Source organism: Chinchilla lanigera, unplaced genomic scaffold, assembly GCF_000276665.1.
Source record: "Chinchilla lanigera isolate Chin_1 unplaced genomic scaffold, ChiLan1.0 scaffold00005, whole genome shotgun sequence".
Classification (NCBI taxonomy): Eukaryota; Metazoa; Chordata; class Mammalia; order Rodentia; family Chinchillidae; genus Chinchilla; species Chinchilla lanigera.
Window position 1 is genome coordinate 22650544 of NW_004955406.1, and position 22588 is coordinate 22673131.

At 43.0% G+C, this 22588-nt stretch overlaps 1 protein-coding gene across 4 annotated transcripts in view; it reads left to right on the forward strand.

The window, feature by feature from the left end:
- Positions 1-19994, forward strand: part of Rgl1 (ral guanine nucleotide dissociation stimulator-like 1) — a 251401-nt gene extending 231407 nt beyond the window's left edge. For all 4 annotated transcript variants that reach the window (XM_005375044.2, XM_005375043.2, XM_005375046.2 and 1 more), the window contains 5 exons: positions 1634-1723; positions 3951-4137; positions 8151-8405; positions 14320-14434; positions 17584-19994. In XM_005375044.2, the coding sequence (XP_005375101.1) occupies positions 1634-1723; positions 3951-4137; positions 8151-8405; positions 14320-14434; positions 17584-17771 (835 nt within the window). In that variant the 3' untranslated portion in view covers positions 17772-19994. The remainder of the gene's footprint in view (positions 1-1633; positions 1724-3950; positions 4138-8150; positions 8406-14319; positions 14435-17583) is intronic.
- The last annotated feature ends 2594 nt before the right edge of the window (positions 19995-22588 follow it).

The following is a 22588-nucleotide window of genomic DNA, read 5'->3' on the forward strand; positions in this document are numbered from 1 at the left end:
GAGGGAAGCAGGGGGAGTAGGGACGATTTGTGGCCATTTCCATAGAGGCTGGATTTTACTGGAGAAGAACATTCCAGACAGTGAACATAGGCAAAGGCCTGCTGGCCTGACAGATTTGGCATTTGAAGAAACAGTTACAACTGGTGTGGATGGGACACGAGGCACAGGGTTGATGAGTACAGACAGGCACATTAACTCTAGTGCTTTGAGTGGCCCAGTGGGGATTCAGGCCTTTCCTGTAGCCCGATGGATGGCAGATTAGTCTGTAGGCCATATGTGGTCCACTGCCCGTTTTTACATTTTTTAAATGATAAGAGGGAGAAAAGGAGAATAACATGACGTGGGACAGTTATTTGAAATTAAAATTTCAGAAACCATAAATAAAGTTTTATTGGAACACAGCCCCCTCATTTACATCGTATCTATGGTTGATTTCATGCTTTAAAGACAGAGTTGAGTAGCTGCAACAGAGACCATATGGCCCATAAACCTAAAATACTTATTATCTGCTCTTTTACACAAAATGTTTGCTGTTCTCTGCTGTAGACCAGGGAATTTCTTTGAAAGTTTGTCATAAGGGAGAGTGAAATTGATAGCAAAATAAGTATTTGTTGATGACAGGCTGGATTTTGGAGGAATATTATTAGTTGGTGATAGTGTTTGGATTCCTACTCAGGTCTGCCTGACTCTGCAGTGTAAGCTCTCAAGGTGGTTGTGTAGTGCTGGCACCCTTCCCCACCTCCCCTGTAACCACGCACATCTTCAGCCTGAGCTACAGTCTTTCAAAAAAGGCGTTTCATCTTATGTAAATCCTTCCTGTGTTGGTGGCAGTTAGATCTGCTTGGCCTACAGATGTATCTGGGAGTCTTTTTAATTTAGGATGTTTTGGCAATGAGGAATCATAGTTATATAGTATTATTTATTTATTTATTTATTTGGTCTGTTTTTGAGACAAGGTCTCACTGTGTAGTTCAGGCTGGTCTTTAACTCACTGTGTAGCCCGAGCTGGCCTCACATTCATGGTAATCCTCCTGTCTCAGTGTCCTGAGATCCGGGATTATAGGTGTGCTCCACCACACCCAGCCTACAATCATATTTATTTATTTTTACAAATAATATAATTATAGTTTAGATATTTTACAAAAATCTCCTTTCATTTCCCATAGATGAAAGTGAGTCATGCATGCATATGTGCCTGCATGCATGCGCGCGCACACACACAGAGATACACACACTCACTCACATCACATAAAGTAGTAGGAAGGAGAGAGTAGAGAAGAAATAGGAGGGGGTGAGAGAGACAGGAAGATTCTTACCCCAGCCTAGCAGTGGGATGAGAATGGAATCAGCTTGTGCTGCTAAAGGCACACATCCTTGTATTTGAAGCATAAGAACTAAGCAACCTCAACCCTTACGCTAGTGGAACGGAGGAGGGAAGAGTTGCCTAATGTGAATTTATAAAATCTGACCGTCAAGTAAGTACTTTCCGAGATTCATGTTAGAACAGCATGGTCTGTGTCTTTATTTTGAATAATCAGAGCCTTCCTCTAAAATAAAACCACTAAATAATGTGAATTTAAGTCTGTCCTTCAGTTCTCAGCCTCTGACCTCATAAGCACTCTCTCTCGCCCAGCTATACCTTCTCCTGTGAGATCGAAGCAGCGGCTGAAGCCAGCACCACCTCGCCCAAGCCTCGGAAGAGCATGGTGAAGAGACTTAGCCTGTGAGTGCCCCTGCCCCGGCCATCAGAGTAGGGGAGAAGAAATGCATTCAACGAGGTCCGCATGGGCCAAGCGAAAAAGAGCATTCACTTAGGGAGCTTATGTTTGTCATGAGCTTGAAACATTTGTTAAATCCATTCATTCTTCTCCTCTCCTTCCTCCGGTGGGAACCACTGTCGTCTCCTTCCTAGACCATGACAGTAGTGACCTTGCCGTCTCCTGCTGTTCTTTGGTCCCAGCAATCCCTTCTCCACTGAAGAACCTGGTGATGTTTTGAATAACAGATTGTGTCTCTGCCTTTCTTAGAAACCTCTAATGGTTTTATTTTAAAATAAAAAACTCCTAATCCAGTTTCCTAGGCCCTGTGTGTCCACCCTCCACCTTCCCTCCCTTACAAACTCCCCTTTGCTCCCAAGACCCACCGCGCCATCCTCTGATCAGGCCGGGTCTGTTCCCGCTGCAGGGCCTTGCATCAGTTCTTCCTGTGGCCTGGGTTGTTCTTGTTTCATGATTGGCTTCCTCAGACAGAATGTTACCTCCTGAGAGAGAGCCGTCCCTGAGGTTGCTGTCTACCCAGTCATTCTTGTTCATGCGGGCTCTTCAGGGCAATGTATGCAGTCTGAGAACAGGAGCTTACTCTGCCCATTGTGCTCCATGCCTAGCTGAGGGCCAGGCAGATGAGAGGCCTTTCACAGCCAACTTCACCACCTCTGTCTCCCACTGGATAAAGTCCAAAGTTCTTTGCAATAGAACAGTTATTTAACCATTCTAAGTTTTTGTTTAAATCAACTGCATTTTTCACTTAGAAGTGAAAATTTTTTTCAAATTATCTTGTTCTTTTGTCAGAATGTCTTGCTCTGAAGTCTTGTTTTTAATTTTTCTTGTATGTCTTTACCATTTTTAAACATACTTATTTTAATAGCACAGCTTATGGTAGACATGGTTAAATGAAGGGATAAATTACTAGTTTCTTTCTGAGAGTTCTCATACTCAAGTTTCTCAGGAATCTAACCTGTTGTTATGCCTGTGTGGAATGTTTTCTCGTGTGTATTTGTGTAATGCAGTATTGTAAGCTCATCTTTATTAGGGAATTCTCTGCGGCCTGGGAGGTATCTTCCTCCAGAGAGATCTTTCCCTTCTTCCCTGCCCTCCGTTTCTTCCCCCATCCCTCCTTTCCATCTGTCCACTTCTCCCCTGTGTGTCCCTGCCTGAGATCCCCTAACTTCAAGACCATATGGGTAGCAAATCAGAGTGACATACAGGCCAAGCTCACACATGATTTCAAGGGATGTATTTTTCTTCCAACCAAGCAAGCCAGGACAGCTGTGCTTCTCTGTTGTCCTCTTATGCAATTAGAACACATTTTTCTAGGCCCTCTCTTTACTAAGAGGACAGCTCTTTGAGGTTTCGGGCCTTCTATAAGGGATTTTGTTTCTCTGCCTTTTATAAAGGAAGCCCTTATCTCTGAGTCCTGGGTACATGTTAAGACCCATGATCAATGCATGGTATATACATATATGGAAATACCACACTGAACTACATAATTGTGGTATGTACAATTAAAACATATTAGTAAAAACATTTGTAAGTCACTGTTTGGCCAAGATTTGCCAATTCTCCAACAGAGCAGCTGGAGAAATAGCTTTCATGCCTCTAGTTTTCAGTTCCCCTTTCATTTATGGCCATAAGGATTCCCCTTAGTATCCTACAAATTCACCTGAAAGGAGTTGTTATGTTTCTTACCTAGTTGTTTAATAGAGGAAGGGTTTGGATGGTTGCAGTTCACCAGATGATTGGAAGTAGAAGTCCTCCTCCTCCTCCTCCTCCTCCTCGGGTTCTTATCCAAAGCACAACAGCTTCATGAAGTTCACTTTTCAGCCATGTGAGGTTCATCCTATGGTAGAAAGTTATAGGAGTGTGGTGGTGGTGATGATATTTTGATCCTGTCAAAGTGGTCTGTAGACCATTAAAACAGAGCAACATTGACCTAGAAAGACCCTGGATTTGGCAGCTAAACAATCATATGCTCTTTGAAGTTGGAATAACCTTTGGAACAAGATGTTTGCCACTATTTGTTAGAATATAGAAATGATTTTGTAAAATACTGATAGCAGTACTGAGTCATACAAGACTGAGAAACCACCAGGGTTTATTCAGCAAAAAGTGTTTGCCTAATCATAGATTCCAGATTTGTACCCATCTGAGCGCTTGACATTCTGTTTTCTGCAGACTGTTTCTGGGGTCTGACATCATCACCAGCAGCACTCCCACCAAAGAGCAGCCCAAGTCCACAGCCAGCGGGAGCTCTGGTGAAAGCATGGACTCAGTCAGCGTGTCTTCCTGCGAGTCGAACCACTCCGAGGTGGAGGAAGGCTCCATGACCCCCATGGACACACCTGATGAGCCTCAGAAAAAGGTACGCACGTAACCCTTCTATTCCTCCTGCAGGCGTCCGACAAGCTTTTTACCACCCAAAGAGTGTCTGCTTTCAAGTTCCTTATGGTATGTTTTCAAAGTCAGGTTTTTAAGAGGTGACAGAAGCAGAGTTCAATCTGGGGACCTATTCCTTATAAAACAGGTGTAAAAGCAGTAATCAGATCCGTTTGTTCTTTGGCCTTTCAAATATTATGCAGTACTCACATGGAAAGGAACGAAAAACTGACTACTAACATCAGCCATACAGTACTTCATTCTGGAAAAGCAGCTTTGCTTAGAAAGAGTGAAAAGTCAGAGTCAGAGATGTTGTGTCAACTTCTTGGTTCCAGACTTTTTCTTAACCAGGGTTTTGCCACTGTAAGATTGCACGGCAAATTGTTCCAAAGCTCATTTACTTAGAACAACAACCATTCATTTTCTCTCATGCGTCTAAGGGATTGGCTGATTCAGTTCAGGCTTGGTCCTAGGCTGATTTTGGTTCAGATCTGCTCTACCTACCTTTCATTGTTTTTGGAATAATAAGCTACCAGAAGCATGCTGTTGGCATGCTAAGACAGATGAAGAAGAGGTCAAGGCCAGCGCTGCAAGCACGTAGAAAGCCTTTATTGGTTCATGTGTACTAATAATCCATCGGCTCATGCAGTCATGTGGTAAATCCCACGTAAATAAACAAAGCGGGGCAACATGCCCCGTTCTCAGTGGGAGGAACTGTGAAATAAATCATAGGGCAAAGGGCATGGATGCAGAGAGGGTGAAGAATTGGTAATGATGATACAATCTACCATGTCTGAGACAAATGGTAGTGATAAGTGATAAAAAATTCTCAGTAGAAAGTTTTCATTTATCATGGCTATGTAAACACATGAAAAGAAAACAAAATAGCAGTCTTAATCTTGTACATACATCTACTTCAACCTACTGATCAGGGAGCTTGGGTCAGAGAGGTCAACTTTGCTATGACTAGAATTTACGCTGGGGGAGATCTTTGGCCACCACACTTGCTCTGTACTGACTTCTTGCTTCTGCTTAAGTCAGTGAGGTGGTAGAGTGTTGGTACTAGTCCATCACTTTGTGTCTGCTGCTCTGCAAGGGCATCTGTGTATTGCTTTGTGTGGTGCTAGTAGCAATAATGGCAATCTGGGAACCCTCTGGTGACTTTGTCACAAAGAAACCAATGTAGGAAAGGCCTCATATCAGTACCCATCAGGCCGAGATGGCTCACATGCTGCCTCAGTTGGGTTTCTCACCTTTCTACTGAGAGTCCATGGGATCATCCCTTTATGTTTTGAATGTTAAAGAAAAAGCTCTGCAAATCCCTGTACAATGGCTCTTCTCTCAGCAGACTCATTTCCTAAACCTGGAACGTAATCATTCTCCCATGCTTGATAGATAGTGTTGGACTTGTCAAAATCTAGCATGGAGTCTCATTCACTTTTGAACAGGCTGTTGTGCTTGGTGGGGCTCATATCTGATGAAGGTGACCACTGAGGTATTGCCCACATCTTTGAGGGGTTCCTCCTTTTATTTATTTATTTATTTATTTATTTATTTATTTTTTTGGTTTTGGTTTTTCTCCGGTACCGGGAACCGAACTCATGACCTTGCGCTTGCCAGGCAGGCGCTTTTGCCGCTGAGCTAAATCCCCAGCCCCTGGGTTCCTCCTTTTAGGGAGGAGATGGAATTGTGTTCACATCTGGTGGCGCAGAGGAAGTGTGCCTAGGCTGAGATCACCCTTGTAAGACATGCAGCTGCCCAGTGTGCTGTTCTTTGCACACCCCTTGCTTTATGTTATTTGCCTCAACCCATATCCTATTGTTTAATTTTGTACAAGCCATGGATTTTTATTCTTTGGATCAATCTTAGAGTTGACTTCCTGGAGATTTAAAGGTGAGTGTCTGACTGGATGCAAGACATTCCTGGGATGCAGAGTACCTGGATGCTCCCTAGAATGGTTCAGTTCTCCTGCTCAGTGCAGAGCTGGGCCTGGTTGATCTCCACAGTCCCTTTTGGCTGCACACTATCTGTCACTTTCCTGCCCACAGACCACACTGTGAGGTTGCTCTCTTTAGAAGTGAAGTGTAATTTACATTCTTTTTCTTCATTCTCCTGATCACAATTTCTGAACATTTATGTTCACAGTTCCTCCTCACTATTTGAGTTCTCACTAAAATGGGGCACGGGTTCATCAGGTGGACTGTTTATAGCTACAATACCACAGCCTCTCTCAAGGCTTTATGTTAATTGTAAATGTTAGAATCATGGAAATCCAACAAAGGGAAAATAAAGGTAAAAAAAAGAACCAAGACTTGGAAGATGGATATAACTTGACTACGCTCTTAAAATCATCCACCACCACCTCTCAAATTGAGCTGCTAAGTTGATTTACTTGGGAAGGTAAGGAAAAAAAAAAAGAGAAAATCATTTACAGTAGGTACGGGTACTCCTGCGTATCAGAATTGTCACATCAGCTTACTGGCTCTAACTAAATAACACATGCTGTGGAATTTAATGTATAATTGTGTCATAGGAAGGAGCAGCCTCCAAGACATGAGATAAGTAAACTTTATTTTACTTAGAAGCCAGATTATCAGAAAGCTAAACTTGTACACTCTGTTTGCGTGGAAGGGCAGATGTGTGAGAAAGAATTTGATGTTATTTATTTTTAACAGACTTTTCAGAATATTTTATAGGATTAACATTATATAATGTAGAGCTTAACTCATTCCAAGAGGTTCTAACTTTGTAAGGATGAATTTAAAATGGTTCAATTTAATAATTTTTTAGGGTGAAATCTCTCAGTGAGTTTTAGGCATCCTTTCTTTGGTAATTTGTGGTGCATGTTGGTAGATATGTGGTTACTCAGAAAAGCACATTAACTGTAGCACCTTATTTCTCAGTGTCTTAGATATATGAGCTGATAAAAAGTACTGCATGGTGAGTGCTTTATTATAGTAAATGACACATTGCCACTAAGCCCTCTGGAAATACTCAAAATTTTCCTCTTCACTTAGGACATTTATTCTATGATTCTTGACAATATGTCTTTTCCTGTATTTTTAAAAAAGATTTAACATTTTCACCATAGTTTTTGATCATCCTCGTGTGGACTGTGAACCTAGGTATAGCCAGTTCAACAGCAAATGTGGCAGAGCCAGTCAAAGGCTGTGTTCCCCTCGTCAAGTACTTGATTTCTCTGAATCTTACTCTCTTCATCTTTCTAACGCTCTGCTTTTTGTTCACATGACAGCTGTGAGATCTAAATGACATAAAATACATGAAAGCTTATTAGCAACTTCACAGTGCTAAACATGCCAAGGTAATGACATGTTCGGTTAATTTGCCACTTTATCTTCAAGAGTGACTGAGCCTTGGCTCTGCTTTTGCTCAGTGAGCGATGGTGGGAGTCAGGGAACAGGGGTGCTCCTCCTAGGGGAACTGGCAACTGGCTGTGTGAACCTGGAGCCCTGTTACTTCTGAGCCTCGGGCTCCTGGGCATTAGAAAGGGAATAGGGCCACGTGACCTCCCGGGGCATTTCCCGCACTAACAGTCCGTGCGGAGATACACAATCTGTGGTCCTCATTTTAGAAACTTCCAGAAATACAGCCATTTGTTTCCTCCTACCAAATGTGATGGTGGAGTCAGGACAGAGCGATCTCCATGGCCCTGCTGGGAACTGTTGGGGCTCAAGCCAGAGAGACTGAAACGTTGGGAAGCTGGTCTCCAGCCCTGGAAGCTGCTGCCACCTGCTGGTTAACTTCCTTAAGAACTGCTAAAAACTAAAGAAATGAGAAAACCTGTGTGGAAATTATGGGGTTGCACTGAGTCACTGAAAGGCATCTGCCCTAGGGGCTGTGTTCACACCAGTGACAAGATACGTGTGGGCTGGGGGCTGCAGTTTATTCGTCTTGATATCTACTTCTGCCTTGAAAGTAGAGGCCCGTTGGCTCAGATGCTAATAGTTGTTTTCTTCTGGGATGTGTTTATTCTTCCAGCTCTCTGAGTCCTCCTCATCATGTTCTTCTATCCATTCCATGGACACAAATTCCTCAGGGATGTCGACCTTACTCAATCCCCTCTCTTCCCCACCGTCCTGCAACAACAACCCTAAAATCCACAAGCGCTCCGTCTCCGTGACGTCCATTACCTCCACAGTACTGCCCCCCGTTTACAACCAACAGAACGAAGACACCTGCATCATCCGCATCAGCATAGAGGACAACAACGGCAACATGTACAAGAGCATCATGGTAAGGAGCTACTGCACACCATAGAGAGTTCTGCTTAGGCTGGTCCTCCGGGTCTGTCAGCCACTCTGCCTGATAGGATCGTAGCCCTCTGTGTGTGAATGCAGAAGGAGTATGTATTTTGTGCTATTATCTGTTTGTTTCTTTGTAAGAGAGAATCTTTTTTGTCTATGTCTTGTACTCTTAGTAGCTACTTCAAGGGTAATGATACACAATAGCTATAATGCATTAACTATTGTTATTCTCCTATGGTTAGGAAATTTTGCTTTAGTTTTTCATAAAGTAAAATGATGACTAAAAGAAGTATGTACAGATACCAAAATCACCCATGGGTATAGATTACTGGTATATTTATATAAAAATATATACTCTGGTTTCTCATCAGATCATATAAATCTTTTGCCTTTTATATAAAAATATATCTGCCAACAGTGCACATAGGACGTAATTTTTACATCTTAAAAAGTTCTAGCACTTATTCATCCAGGTCAGCATCACCCTTTTCAAATTGTTTGATTTGGGTGAATGTATACATGTATCCCATGGAGGCTGCCACTGCCCCACACCTTCTTAGAAGCTTTCTTTTTTTTTTTTTTTTTTTTTTTTGGTTTTTCTCCGGTACCGGGAACCGAACTCACGACCTTGCGCCTGCCAGGCAGGCGCTTTTGCCGCTGAGCTAAATCCCCAGCCCCATTAGAAGCTTTCTTGTGCGTGTGGATTTATCACTGAATTAACAAGCATTCTTAGGAGTGTTGTCCTGGTGGGAGATTTTTGACCTTTATTCATTTGGATCAAACCTGGCTACTAAAGTAGATGATCAAGCTGGAAATACGGTTTGGGTCCATGAAGTACTAGGTTTATAAATAAATGAAGCTATTTTTGAGTTTATGATAAAAACTGTGTTTTTCCATATTTTCAAAAGTAGTTTTAATAGGGAGTCTCTGAAGTACATAACTGTCTCTTATACTGTGATTACCTTAGGTGTGTAAGGTTGAGTATATTTACTGTAAAAACAGACTATTTAATTTGTAGGACTTACATATTGAAAACAAGACTCTCCTTCATGAAAACAATCCTCCCGCTCCCCACGTCTCTCTTCATTTTCATCGTTTGCCTGTTGGAGGGCACAGGGCGTGCGAGCTGAGGTCTGACTGTGACATAGTTGTGTGGGGCACTGTCTTTTAACATTGCAGGGAAAGGCTTTACTAAAGCGTTCAGTCAACAAAATAATTACTGAACATTTGTAAATCTACTAGGCATTTGGCCAGACTTTTGAGATGGAAGATGAATGAGTCATTTCTGTCTTTGAGGAACTTATGATTTAAAAATGCAGATCATAAAGCATTATTCACAGTGCACTAAATGCTGTAATAGTGGCCAGAGCAGCCTCAAAATGATCTTATGGCCCACACAAAGGAGTTTGTGTTAATCCTATAGGCAATAGGGTCTTGTTGAAGGTTTAAGTAGCAATGAGATTTGTTCATTAGAAAAGCAAGTGACTTTAAGAAGTGTTTCTGGAGGGCAGGGGCTGGATTTAGGCAGGAAGCCAGTTAGGAAGCTGCTGTCATCTTCCATGTACTGGAGGAAAAGTGCTTGAACAGTGTCATGTCACTGGAGACCATACAGAAAGCTTCTTTGAGGTATTTTTATAAAATCTGTTTAGTCATTGAGCTTCTGGCTATTGTTGTGGGGCCTGGAGAAGAGGGAGGGTTAGAGGCTGTCCAGGCAGCGTGGTGTTTGATGACTCTGTCAAGCGAGATGCAAACTACCAGAAGAGGTTTGGAGTGATGCAATTCAGAGACGCTGCTAGAACATCTAGACAGTGTCATCTACTAGATGGTTAGAAACATGGGTGGGTGCAGAGCTGGTGCTGGAGTCACACCCTGGGAACCATTCCGTCCCCATGGCTACAGTCATGTGGAGGGGTGAGGATGAGGCCCAGCTCAACTGGTCAAGGGTGGGGGGTGTCTGATGGAGCACCAGACAGGAAGAGAGTGATGGGGAAGTCAAGGTCACCAGCATTAGTACTGCATTGTTTTCATGATCTGTTCACATGGGTTCTCTTCCGTATGCCAACCAGAGAAGTAAGTTCTACCTATACAACTCCATGGTATCTCTGGACTAGAGCACAGATTTGCACAGCAAACGTGGGACATGCTATCAGGCTGTGTTCTGCTCTGCCTGGGCAGAACTGTGAGGACCTGAGATCTTCCACAAACCCCTTCTGCCCAGAAAGAGTCTTGGGTTCTGGGCTGTAGTGCATGAGTATCGGGAGCGGAGTTAACAGCTGATTCCCAGATTCTGCCTTCCTGAGCATAGGAGCCACCTTTAGGAGAAGCAGACCTTCTGTCTCCCCTTCGGGCAGCCTTTGATGTAGCACAAAGTGGTGTCACTCACCTCCTAAAAATCCCCCCTCGGCCTCACAGCCTCATCCTGGAGAGACAGCATGCTACTTTAGGGGGTCTCACACTGGGTTAGGGCTTCTAAAGAGAAACTTGGCTCCACAGGGAGTCCCTTTATGAAAGTTGTTCCACCTGACCAGGGGCAGAAATAATTTAATCCAAGTTTGACTTGAGTAGCAGGTCCCAAATGTTTTACTCACTGGAAAAGTGAAAAAATATTGAATATCCCTGAAAAAGCATTGAAAATCCAAAGAGCTTTAGGCTACATGGCTTCTACCTGCTTATATTTACCATATTAAATATTAAAACTGGGAAATGTAAAAACAATAGTTTGATTATAATTAAAATATGTAAAATAACAACAATACAACAACACATTGCATATTAATGTAAATTCTATTTTTAGTGAAAAATATCTATTTTTTCCAAAAACTATTGAGTGAGATGAGTAGTATTGTTTTTTCTTTTTGCATATCCTCTGGGATGTTTACTGAGATATTTTATTTTGGTTGCAGTATACAGTGAAAATTCAGCTTCACACAAGTGTGGAGTTGGAAAAGGGAGGAGTATTTAAGTGTGTTTTCAGATAATTGCAGGTATCATGGGTCAAGATTAATAAAACTAGTAATTTTTACTGCTTTCTCAAGACATTCTTAAGTGAAACTGGCTTTTTTTTGGCTTTTTGGTTTTTTACTGTGAGTGCAAGTTATTGACAAATACAGTAATATTCGTGCAGCCCTGCGGTAGTTTGTATAAGGTAACAGCAGTTCATCCACTGTTGCTTTTGCGGTAACAGTGCAGGTGTCGACAGGAGCAGAGAGACAAACAACATCTCAGTGCCATTATGAAAACAACTTTGGACCGCCCCCCTCAAAGGTCTCAGGGACTGCAGAGGCCCTACATTTCCCAGTGAGAACTGCTGGCCTAGAGAACTTGCTTTGTGGGAACTGCTCATGTCTCTTAGTTTATATTCGTCCATAGAAAGTAGGAAAAAACACTTTATCTTCTCATCTTCTCACTGACTGTGGATAAGGGTCTCTACTGCCATATCTCCCATCACTCTTTCTAGATGATCTTTCTCACCATTAAGTCAGTCATAGAGTCAGCATCCTGCGGTCCCTTAAGGATGCAATATTTGAGGTCACCGGAGGGTGCATGATGTTGGTACCTAACCCTCATTCATCACCATGCTGTCTAGTATAGTAACCACTAGCCACATGTTACACCTGAGCATTCGAAAGGGGAACAAGAAGAGCTGAGCGTAAAAATATATACCAGATTTTATTTGTTTGTTTTTTGTTCTCATCTTTTTGAGATACGGTTTCGTTATGCAGTTCAGGCTGTCCTTGAACTCACTTTGTAGCCCAGGCTGGCCTCAAACTCACAGCGATCCTCCTGCCTTAGCCTCTCGAGTGCTGGGATTACAGCGGTGCACCATCATGCCCAGCTATACTAGATTTTAAAGACAATGCAAAACAAGCAAGATCTCACTAACAATTTTTATGTTGATTATACAAAGCAATAAATATTTTGGATATATTACATTAAATAAAATGTATTATTGAAATTGATTTTGTTTTTAAAAACTTTTAAAAATGTGGCTGTTAGACAAAATTAGGCATGTGACTCACATTATGTGTCTGTTGGGCGGTGCTGGTTTAATACCCCAGGCTGGGGATGCATGGCTGAGCTGTTCGGACTAACTGTACCATCCATTCCCCACATCGATTTTACAATACAAAGTAATAAACACCCAGGGAAAGCCCCTGGGCACCACCCTCATTTTATAGCCTAGCTTTCCCCTTCAGTGTTCTAACAGCTTAACCTACTACTCACCCCTAAGTGGTGTCCTATCTTCTTCAGCTTTATGCTGCTAGTTCCAATTAAACCAGTTTGGGGAGAATGTCTTTTAGACTATCAAAAACATATTTTTCTCCTTCAGAATTTTGTGTGTACCCAGTTTTTCCCTTGTAAATGGATATGCCAGATGTTCTGGTAATAGAAAAATGAACAGGGTCTTTATTGCATACAAGGACCTTATTGTAATCCATGCTATTTATTGAATCACAAACACCAGCTGCTGTCAAGATCAGAGGGAGCCATCCAAATTGCTTCCGTCCTTGATTCACAGTGACAGTTTCTGTGTGGAAATTAGCCCACATGCATGCGCGTGTGTGTATGTGTGTGTGGGTGCGTGTCTTCCTCTCCTTGGTCCTCTTACCTCCTGGTGAGAACAGCTTGATTTTTAAGAATAATCTGAGTTTTCCTTTTCTTCTTTTGCATTTGAAGAAATCACTCATGGTGTATACACAGGCCAGCCCTGAGCCTTTACCAATATTTTGCTGGTGGATGGAGAAGACAAAGTCAGACTTGGGAATGAGGGGAAGCTGAATTTTATTGAAGTGTAACTTACATACAGTTATGTGCACAAATCTTACATATTCAGTTATTTGAATTTTAATAACAATATATATCTGTGTAACTGTCACCCTGGATCCAAATAGAGGACATTTCTGTTTCCCCCAATTCCCAATTCCCCTTAACCTTGAGATTAGTTTTCTAATGCTATAGATTTTTTTTTTAAATAGGCTCCAACAGTATATAATCTTTTATCTGGTTTCCTTTGCTTGACAGGCAGTTTTTGAGATTTGTCTACATTGTCACACATGCCAATCTTGGTTCATTGGTGCTCAGAATATTCTGGAGTGAATACATTATTATTTCTTTATAGGTCCTCCTGCTGATGAGATTCAGCTTCATTCTGGTTGTTGGCAGTATTATAAATAAATACACTGTGAATATTTGTATGTCCTTGTGGACCTACCTGTGTAATCCTTTTAGTAACTACATAGGAGTGGGATTACTGGATCATAGGGTTGCTTAAGTTTCTTGAAACGATGAAAGGGCAGAGTTGTAAGCAATGTCATAGCATCAGGTCAGTGATGCAATTGTGAGAATCATTTTGGCCCAGGACTGATAATGCTTTACATTTTTCACAATTCCCTAATGTATATCTCTTGTTGAAACCTTAACCAGTGTGGGGGTGATAGGCAATATAGTTGTTCTTTCCATTTGAGCAGGGCAGGACACCATGACTCTAAGACATCAGGGGACTTTCTCATCATCTTGTGGCTATAAGGGTGGAGCAAGGACCAGAATTCAGGAGTCCTGGCTCTTGTTCCTATTTTTTTTTTATTTTAAAGATAAAAAGATAACAAAATACCAACAATGAAGGTGAAAACAGAACAACACAAAAACAATAAAAACTATACAGGATTTCAAAACAGGATAATAATAATTAACAATGGTTGTTATATGACATATTGTTATTCTCAACAAAGTTGCTCAGATTACCAGATGTAAAAATGGAAGATTGAACAAGCAGTCTTATACCTCTAGTTCATCTTCCTAGAGAGGCATGCACAACATAAAATAGCAAGGAAGAGAAGACTGGGAGAACTCACACAGGAAACACAAAGCTAAATTGTTTACAGACCCATTCACTGTCTTTGCAGTTGACAAGCCAGGATAAAACCCCTGCAGTGATCCAGAGAGCAATGCTGAAGCACAATCTGGACTCGGACCCTGCTGAGGAGTATGAGTTGGTACAAGTCATCTCGGAGGACAAAGGTAGGCATGTGCTCCTTCTTGTGGCAGGTTCCAGAGCATGTCCATACCTCTCCCCAGTTGCTGAAGGCAGGAAAAGCATGTAAACTTTCTGTCAGAACCTAGTGGTAGTTTTTCATCATGCAAGGGTGAAAAATGCAGCTGTCACCATAGTTGTAGAGTTTCGCATCTCAAGCTGCTTTCTCCCACTCACCAACTCTAGTTTTTCTACATTTCTGCTAAGAGTTCTTCTGCCCGTTCTTTGTACACTTCCTGTCAAACAATTCTCTAGGAAGAGATCTCTCCATGTGGCAAGAGTCAGGTTGTAGGTGGGGAGGCTGCTGGGTCTCTGTAGATGACCATATACCTCCTTTGTCTGACAGTGTATTTCTCAGTTGTGCCTGAAACTAAAGGTTAGCAGCCTGTGTAAGAACTTCTCATTATTTAACTTAATCATTTGTTGTAAGAGCCTTTATTATTTATGATAATGTATATTTGCTTATGATGTTTTATTTATGATACATATTTATGATGATCAAATAGCACGAGCTTCTATTTTTAAGTTTCTGTACCTCACTCTTATTGAGGCAAAGAGCTGATGGTCTGTGAACACCACCAATACACCCAGTAACCTATTATTTAAAGAAATCGCTTTTATGAAGCCTCTGTGGACAAATAATCACCCCTGGAGGCATCTACTTGCTAATTTGAATTTGGGTTGTTTTTTGAGAGGAGGAGACAAGGTGGTAAATAACTTCTTTGTCATACCATAGAGAGTAATTCAGAACACATTTCTTCTCCAAGTGAAGAAGGAGCAGCACATATTGTTCACTGAGGCCAGCACTGTGTGCCATGGGCCCAGTGTTGACTGCTGCGTCTTAATGGAGAGTTCTGCTTACTATCAAGGGGCGCCCTCAGGAAGGAAAAGGAGTACACAGTGTGGGGGATGGGAAGGAACAGGATTCACACTGCATTTGACCAGCCAATCACCCAGGCGTCCACATCAGGCTTAGAAGACAGTGGCTACGATTAGAATAATGCCTTTTCCTAGAAAGTAAAAGACACAGCCTCTGAGAAAATCCTTTTTCACTTACCTTTGGAGGTTTTCTCATTCGTTTAACTGAGCCTTAGGTGTGGGATGACAATTTTTTTTTTTTTTTTTTGGATACAGGGCATCAAACTCAGGATCTTGTGCTTGCCAGGCAGGCGCTTGTACCACTGAGCTATATCCCCAGCCCAGGTTGTGGCACAAAACTTTCTCAATCATAACTTTTTAATAAGGTTACAGTTAAAAATTGGGCATATAAAGTAGGCCCAGAAAGTAGTTCCTTGAGTTTTTTTCAGGTGGCCTGAAACACAGCACAGTGGAGCTAGTGGGTCTGAAGATGCGTGGGTCCCAAGGTGCAGCCTGGGCCAGCTGTGCCCATCAGCTGTGTGGTCTCATGCAAGCTGCTTGCCCTCCCAGGCTACTGTCCTGTATTAGCTAAACAGAGACAGTGACCCTCTGGTTCCTCAGGAGGAGCTGAAGGCAGCAGGACATAATGTACCTGGAAGTGCTTTGAGGAATTGCTCAGTGATACATAATGTGGAAGAACGGTACTGCTACCCCAGGAAAATGTGGGCAGGAGCACCAGGACACTGTGAGGAGGTTGCTCTTTATGGCATATCTGTGGAGGGAGTGTGCCAGGGCTGCTTAGAGCCTGATCATGTCAGTCCTACTGTAAGATCTCAGCAGGGCATGTCTACTTGAGCCTCACTTAACCTGGTTCCAAGGTCAGGTGCCTCTGCTGCTCCCCTCCCTCACCTCTCTGCTACAAAGCTAAACTTACCCATTTGTGTTATTTTTTTTCCTTTTATAGACCCATTACCACCTGAGTGCTAGGTACTATATGGCTTCTCTTAGAAATAAAAACTAATCAAAATCACTTTAAACGGACTGTTTCATATCACACTGGGAGAAATCTGTGTTCAGAAACTGCAGATATCTAGTTGACAATCACTGAAGTTATTACCAGATGTTCACTGTCTATCTTACTTTTTCTTTTGTTACTGAGACAAAATACCCAACACCCAAAATTAAGGAAGGAAAGGTTTATTTAGCTTACAGTTTGTGGCGGTTTCAGTTCATAATCAGCTGGCTCCAAGGCAGGGTGGCATGGCTGAGAGGCAACAATTCAAGGCGGCAGAGGACAGCAAAAGCAGCAAGAGCGAAAGGGGGAAAGCAAGCCTCTTTTCCTCCCTTATACTGTAAGCAGGCAACCTGCCCTAGGGTGGGTGTAGCACTCACACCGTCTCTGTGCCCTCCTCTTGCACGGGATGAGGATGTTTACAGAAAGGACCCTGGACCTCTGCTGAGTTGCTTAGTTAAACTTATAAACTTCCCAAATTGACAGAATGTATCAACCATAACAATGTGTTACAAGGATACTGTTTAATATTAAAATGAGCTGGACATGTTGGTGCACCATATAATCCCAGCACTTGGGAGGTGGAGGCAGAAGGATTACCGTAAGTTCCAGGCTATCCTGGGCTACATAGTGACTTCAAGCCATCTGAACTACCTAGCAAGACCCTGTCTCAAAAACACAACAGCAATAAAAAAAATTAAAATGCAAGCTCTGAACAAATCAGCAACTCAGTTACAGTAAATGACTAGTTTGACTTGGGATTACTTCGAAAAGATTTTTAGTCTTCCAAGTAATGCATTCTAGAAAATGCTGTAGGTGTTCCGTTTTGTCCCCTATATCACTGGCCTCCCTTAGTCTTTGAGAAATCTCTGCACTTGGGTAGGAAATGGGCTGCAGGAGGAGGGAAGCCTGCATTCTAGTCCTAGCTCTGCTGCTCGCTGGCTATGAACCTGGGAACTTCCTGTTAACTTCTCCGGGGCCTTTGTTTCCCCTGCCCTTTTTTCTGGCTTTCACATTCTGTACTTGAACATCAGATTCACGGTGAGCAAGATATCTAAATCCTTCTTTGCGTTTAGCTTTGGGGGTTAATTGAGGCATTGTTGGGACCAGTTAGGAGCAGAGTGGACATTGTCTGGTTTGGGTCACACCCCAGGAATGCAGGGCTCTTGTCCCAGCCTTGGGTCTGGATGGGATTTATACCTGCTCTCACTGGAGATGCACTGCTCTACTCAAGCTGACGGTCTTCTCTTTACTTCACTTTTTCAGAACTTGTGATCCCAGACTCAGCAAATGTCTTTTATGCCATGAATAGCCAAGTGAACTTTGATTTCATTTTACGCAAAAAGAACTCAATGGAAGAACCGGTGAAACTGCGTAGCCGGACCAGCTTGACGTTGCCCAGGACAGCTAAACGGGCTTGCTGGAGTAACAGGCACAGCAAGATCACCCTGTGAGCAGGGGCACCAGTGACCCCTGGCTCGTCCAAAGCAGAGTCAGGCTGAGGACAGACCTGGCGACTGCTACTACCATCCAGTGTTAGTGGGTTACTGGTGAAGTCAACAGATATTTATTGAGTACCTGTGGTGCACAAAGGACTATGTGGAAATGACTTCGACATGAAAAGGACAAATGATTTACTGACCCTCTGACTTTTTTGAGACTGAGATACAAAATTATCCACATTTTATATATATGCACACATATTTAGTATATATATATATGTATATATATGTGTATTATATATATATATATATATATATATATATCATATAAAAGAGACTTTATGGGATGTTTGGGACTATGGAAAACCAATTTGCACAATGGCCTGGGAAGTTGAGGTCACTTTTTATAGGGAGATAGAAGGAACCTAGAACCTAGTTTTAAACTTTCCAAAAAGTAGACTCAATCCTAGGAGTACAGATTGTCCTTTGTGTCAGTATTACCAGAAGTCCAAGCTTTATTTTTCTAAAGGGAGAGGATTACTTTCTCAATCAAGTGCCACCACATAAAACAACTGCAGAGGCTGGAACTGCCACAGGCTGGATGAAAGGCCACTTTGGGAAGGGTTTGGATGAGTCGGTGGCCTCCAACCTCTGTCCGCATCTGCCGATTTCTGCTCCCAGGGAGGGCCCGGAAGAGCTCCAGAGGCCCCTGCGCCCTGTTGGTTGCCATCGCAACATCTCTGGAGTTAACACAAGCCCGTTTGATTTCTGGCAACCCCGTTGTTTCTGTTTTATCTCCTGAAGAACATATCATAATCATTATTGCACAAAAGCCATGCTCTTTGGTAACTTATCAACCAGAAAAGAAAACACAAAACAATAGTGACTCATTTGGATTCTTCGGTCTTGAATGCCACTACGTCATTGCCTTTTCTGATTTGCCTTTTGCATGTAAACCTGTACGTCTGGAGTCTTTTGCCATCTGGATCCTAGTACCTCTATATGATGTGCAATTTGTTCCTCAGGTGTATAAATTTCTACTGCGATTGACTACATTTGATCAGTTTGAGCCTGTGAAGGATTTCTGAATAGTGATTACCCCATTACTGGCCCCACAGAAGATGTTCCCTGCTGATAACAACATCTGCTTTCCTTACTTTTACGGTGGTCCTGTGCCTGGTTGTGGGGGGAGAAACAGGAGTGCGTACTTTATCTCAACCCTTTCTCAAAGAGGTACATTCTTCCAGATGGAGTCAACAGCACTCTTTTTCAGGTGCCCACGTTTGCTATCATAATGTCACTGTTCAGTGACATTTCTGTCTCTAGAACACCATCCTACTCTCCCTTCCACATCTGAGCTATGCTGGGGTTTGAACTAAAAGCCATATGTGGGAAGTGGATGTGTGTAAGAAGCACTTTCAAATTGTAACTTCTTTTTAAGAAAAGAAATCCCCAAACACCAGTTTTTATTCCAAAAATAAAGAGAACGAACCCAGAAAAAAGTGATTATAACATGGAGCTTTTTTCCCCCTGATCCTGTAGTACAGCTCCAAAAGGTTGTGTGGGATTTGTGTTATATGAATAACCATATAAATTCTGCAGGAAACACCAAGAAACGTGTAGAGATTTGTGGTGATGGACCAAAGAAGGATCCCGGAAGGCCTCAGATTTCCTTGGTCTTTGTAGGAGATCGGACTGTGCATTGTATAGAGTGACTGGGTTTCAACTAGTCGAAAAGCACTTTCTTCTGTTTGTGAGCCTCTTTCAATTTGTGCTTCTGTGCATGGAGAAGAGATGCCCAGGGTCTCAGCCATCATGAAGGTGGAAGGCATGTAGCCTCAGGCTGACTTTCTCGTTGTGAAGGTCACAAAGAAAATGTACAACTATCGTCTCAGTAAGGGTGTGGCTACCAAGACATACCTGTTGTGCCCATGCACTCGCCCTGTGTATTTATACTGTACATGTAGATCCTAGATTTATATACTGCAATGTAAAAAAAATATATTTACCTTTTTTAAAAAGACAATGGAAATTCCAAGTAGATAAAACATGGCCTCATTTATTTAATGCCACTTTACTTGTCTTAGATTTGCTTCTTGATGACAGCCGGGCAGTGTTTCCAGCTGTTTGCATGCTTGTCTTTCTGCAACCCCATCATCTGTTTACCCTTTGGTTAAACTAATAAACTGGTTTGGGACTTGGACGGCATGTGCTGCCAGACCCAAAGGGACTGCATCCAGAGTGTTCATCAGGTGGGCTCTGGGTTCCAAATAGGTCAGTAAGCCTTTCAGGAGCCCCCTTGGGATCAGGTGGAAGGAGCAGCAGGAAAACCAGCAGCAGAGTTGGAGAGGATGGTCCCCACCAGCAAGGGTCCTGAGCATTTAGGGGAAGAATGATGACTCAGGGAATTCCAGCCAGAGATGATGCCTTGCTAGGGTGCTATTCTTAAGACTCATGCAGTGAGGCTGCCTCTTATGAAATCCAACTCTGAGGAGCTGAGATAGTGGTACTCTGCCTTCTTTCTGAGCACTGTTCCCCTGTTTGGCAACAGCTGCCCACTGGATCATCTTGAAACCTTCCATGGTTCTCCAGAAGCCACTAAGGGAGGAAAAGTCTTCCCAAGAGGCATTCAGGCTGAATCTGACCTTACTCAACACATAGCATTGTCTTTTTTCATATTGTTTCCAAAAGTTACCCAAAATTATTTTCTGATGGATTACTAAATATTTTGGGGATGCTTATGGAAATTTAGAGGAGAGAAGTAGGCATTTTAATGCAAATTAACACGGTGGGCTGGGGCAGGAAAGGGATTTTTATCCTCTGCCAATAGGTCACTGTTTTTTCAAGACCACTCTAGAACACCATTTCCCTTGTTTTGTCTCTATCCAGAAATTTGGCTCGGTGACTTTTGCCTGAAGTAGTAATGTATTTAGACTTCCTTCTTTGGAGCATTTGCACATTCTTCATGCAGCACAAGACCATCAGGAAGCAAATAGTGTTGTTGATGTGTCCCAGCTTCCGTGGCATTGAGAAGTTCCTGATGACAACGCTCTTCTACAGATGCCTACAGTTCTCATATTGTGTTTTCCATCCATTTCCCCTAGAATCTCTCTTCAAGTAAATACCTCTGGAAGGGATGTATTAGGTTAGGCTAGACTAGATTGAAGTAACAAACCGAGTCATTTAAATGAGGTTTTATTTTTCATTAAAGTACCAGTGTCCTGTAATGTCAGGCAAGTCTCCCCAGTGGCTTTCCTCCAACAGTGGCTCAAGGATCTAGCCGGCTTTCATCGTGCAACTCTGCCACCTCCACTTTTTCTTACAAGTTACAGGGATGGTACGGAGAGCATGAAGTCACAACTGTTCCGCCCATCTTAGACTAAAGTGACCTGTACCTCCATTCACAGTCCATCGGCCAGCATGTGACCCCAGTGTGAGTTCAGGGGCGATGGGAAATTTAGAGCATTTGGGTTCCTGGCGTGTAGGGGGAGACGAGTGAACAAAAGGAGGAGGGGAGAGGAGATAGAAACAAAAGAGAAGCAAGGTAGAAAGAGGAATGAAGAACTGTGGGAAAAAAGTTTCAAAATGGGAGCATCCCAAATGAGACTATTAGCTTTGCCAAGACATCTATTTTTAATTCATGTTTGTATGGTGTCTAGTAGCCAGCCCCTCCCCCAACAATGTTAAAATGCAGGATTTGCAGTATGCTCAGCTGACCGATCAATATATAAGACTGTATAGATGGGAAGTCCACAGGGGTTGCAGCTATAAACTCCTGTATTATTAAGCAGGCTGTGTATAGACGGGTGTGGGGGAGGTGGGAGAAAAAGAGATTAGCTGTTAGAGAACAAGAAATGAAACATTTGTTGGCCAGAAGCGTTGAAGTGGCTTCAGTTTTGACATGGGTGGATTCTTACTGCCTTGGACTCAACTCCTAGGCCACTTACTACTTTAGGCAAGTTCTATGACTTAGCTGTTTCTTTATCTGAAAAGTAGGGATTACTAGTAGTTTCTACCTCTTGTGGTTCATGTAGTATTAAATGACAGCATCTATAGATAAAGCACTTTTGGGGGGCTAGGGAAGTCGTGTCCTCAAGTCCCTGACCTCCCCGCCTGGGTAAGCAACCCATTGGTCCAGATGTGTGTTGTGAAACAGAGGTAAGGCTTCCACATGTGGAACTGCAGCACCCTGGGAAAGTCTCAGCCTGCTGCTGGTTTGGGGAAAGACTGACGCATGGAGTTGGAGAGCGGCCAGGGCTCCTGCAGCTTGCTCTACTGCGAGGTCCAGAGCAGTTTCTGGAGACAGGCGTGGGGGCCCACACAGTCTCCCTGGCTGGGCTGTGGGCTGTGCAGTGTAGACCAGTTTTTATGCAAGAACAGCCAAAGCGAAGCTACCGGGAGCTACAGCATCTCTCTCAGAGGCAGAGGGATGTAGTGATTCTGAGCAGGGCTCACCTTCCTGAATGCCCTCTCACCGGAACCTGTAGGAATGCTGGGGCCTCCCGCCTCTGCCTCTGCCTCTTTCCTGCAGGATAGGGCTCTCCGCCCAAGTCCCAATCTGAGAGAGCTCAGAGGCACAGGCGTGTGTTGCTAACCCATGGGCTTTGGGGTATTGGGCACACACTGTTCCTTTGCAGGCTGCTTGCTGAACCCCACCTCAGCCTTTCTCCGATGCTGCAAGGTTAAAGCCTTTCTCACGTTAAGAACCAGGCTGTCTCCATTCTAGTTTAAGCCTCCTTCCCACCGCTCTTCCCATCTGTTCCATCTCCTCCTTTTGGCCTGTGAGCCTGCATTACTTTCTCCAGCAACTGGCCTGGATCTCTCTCTTC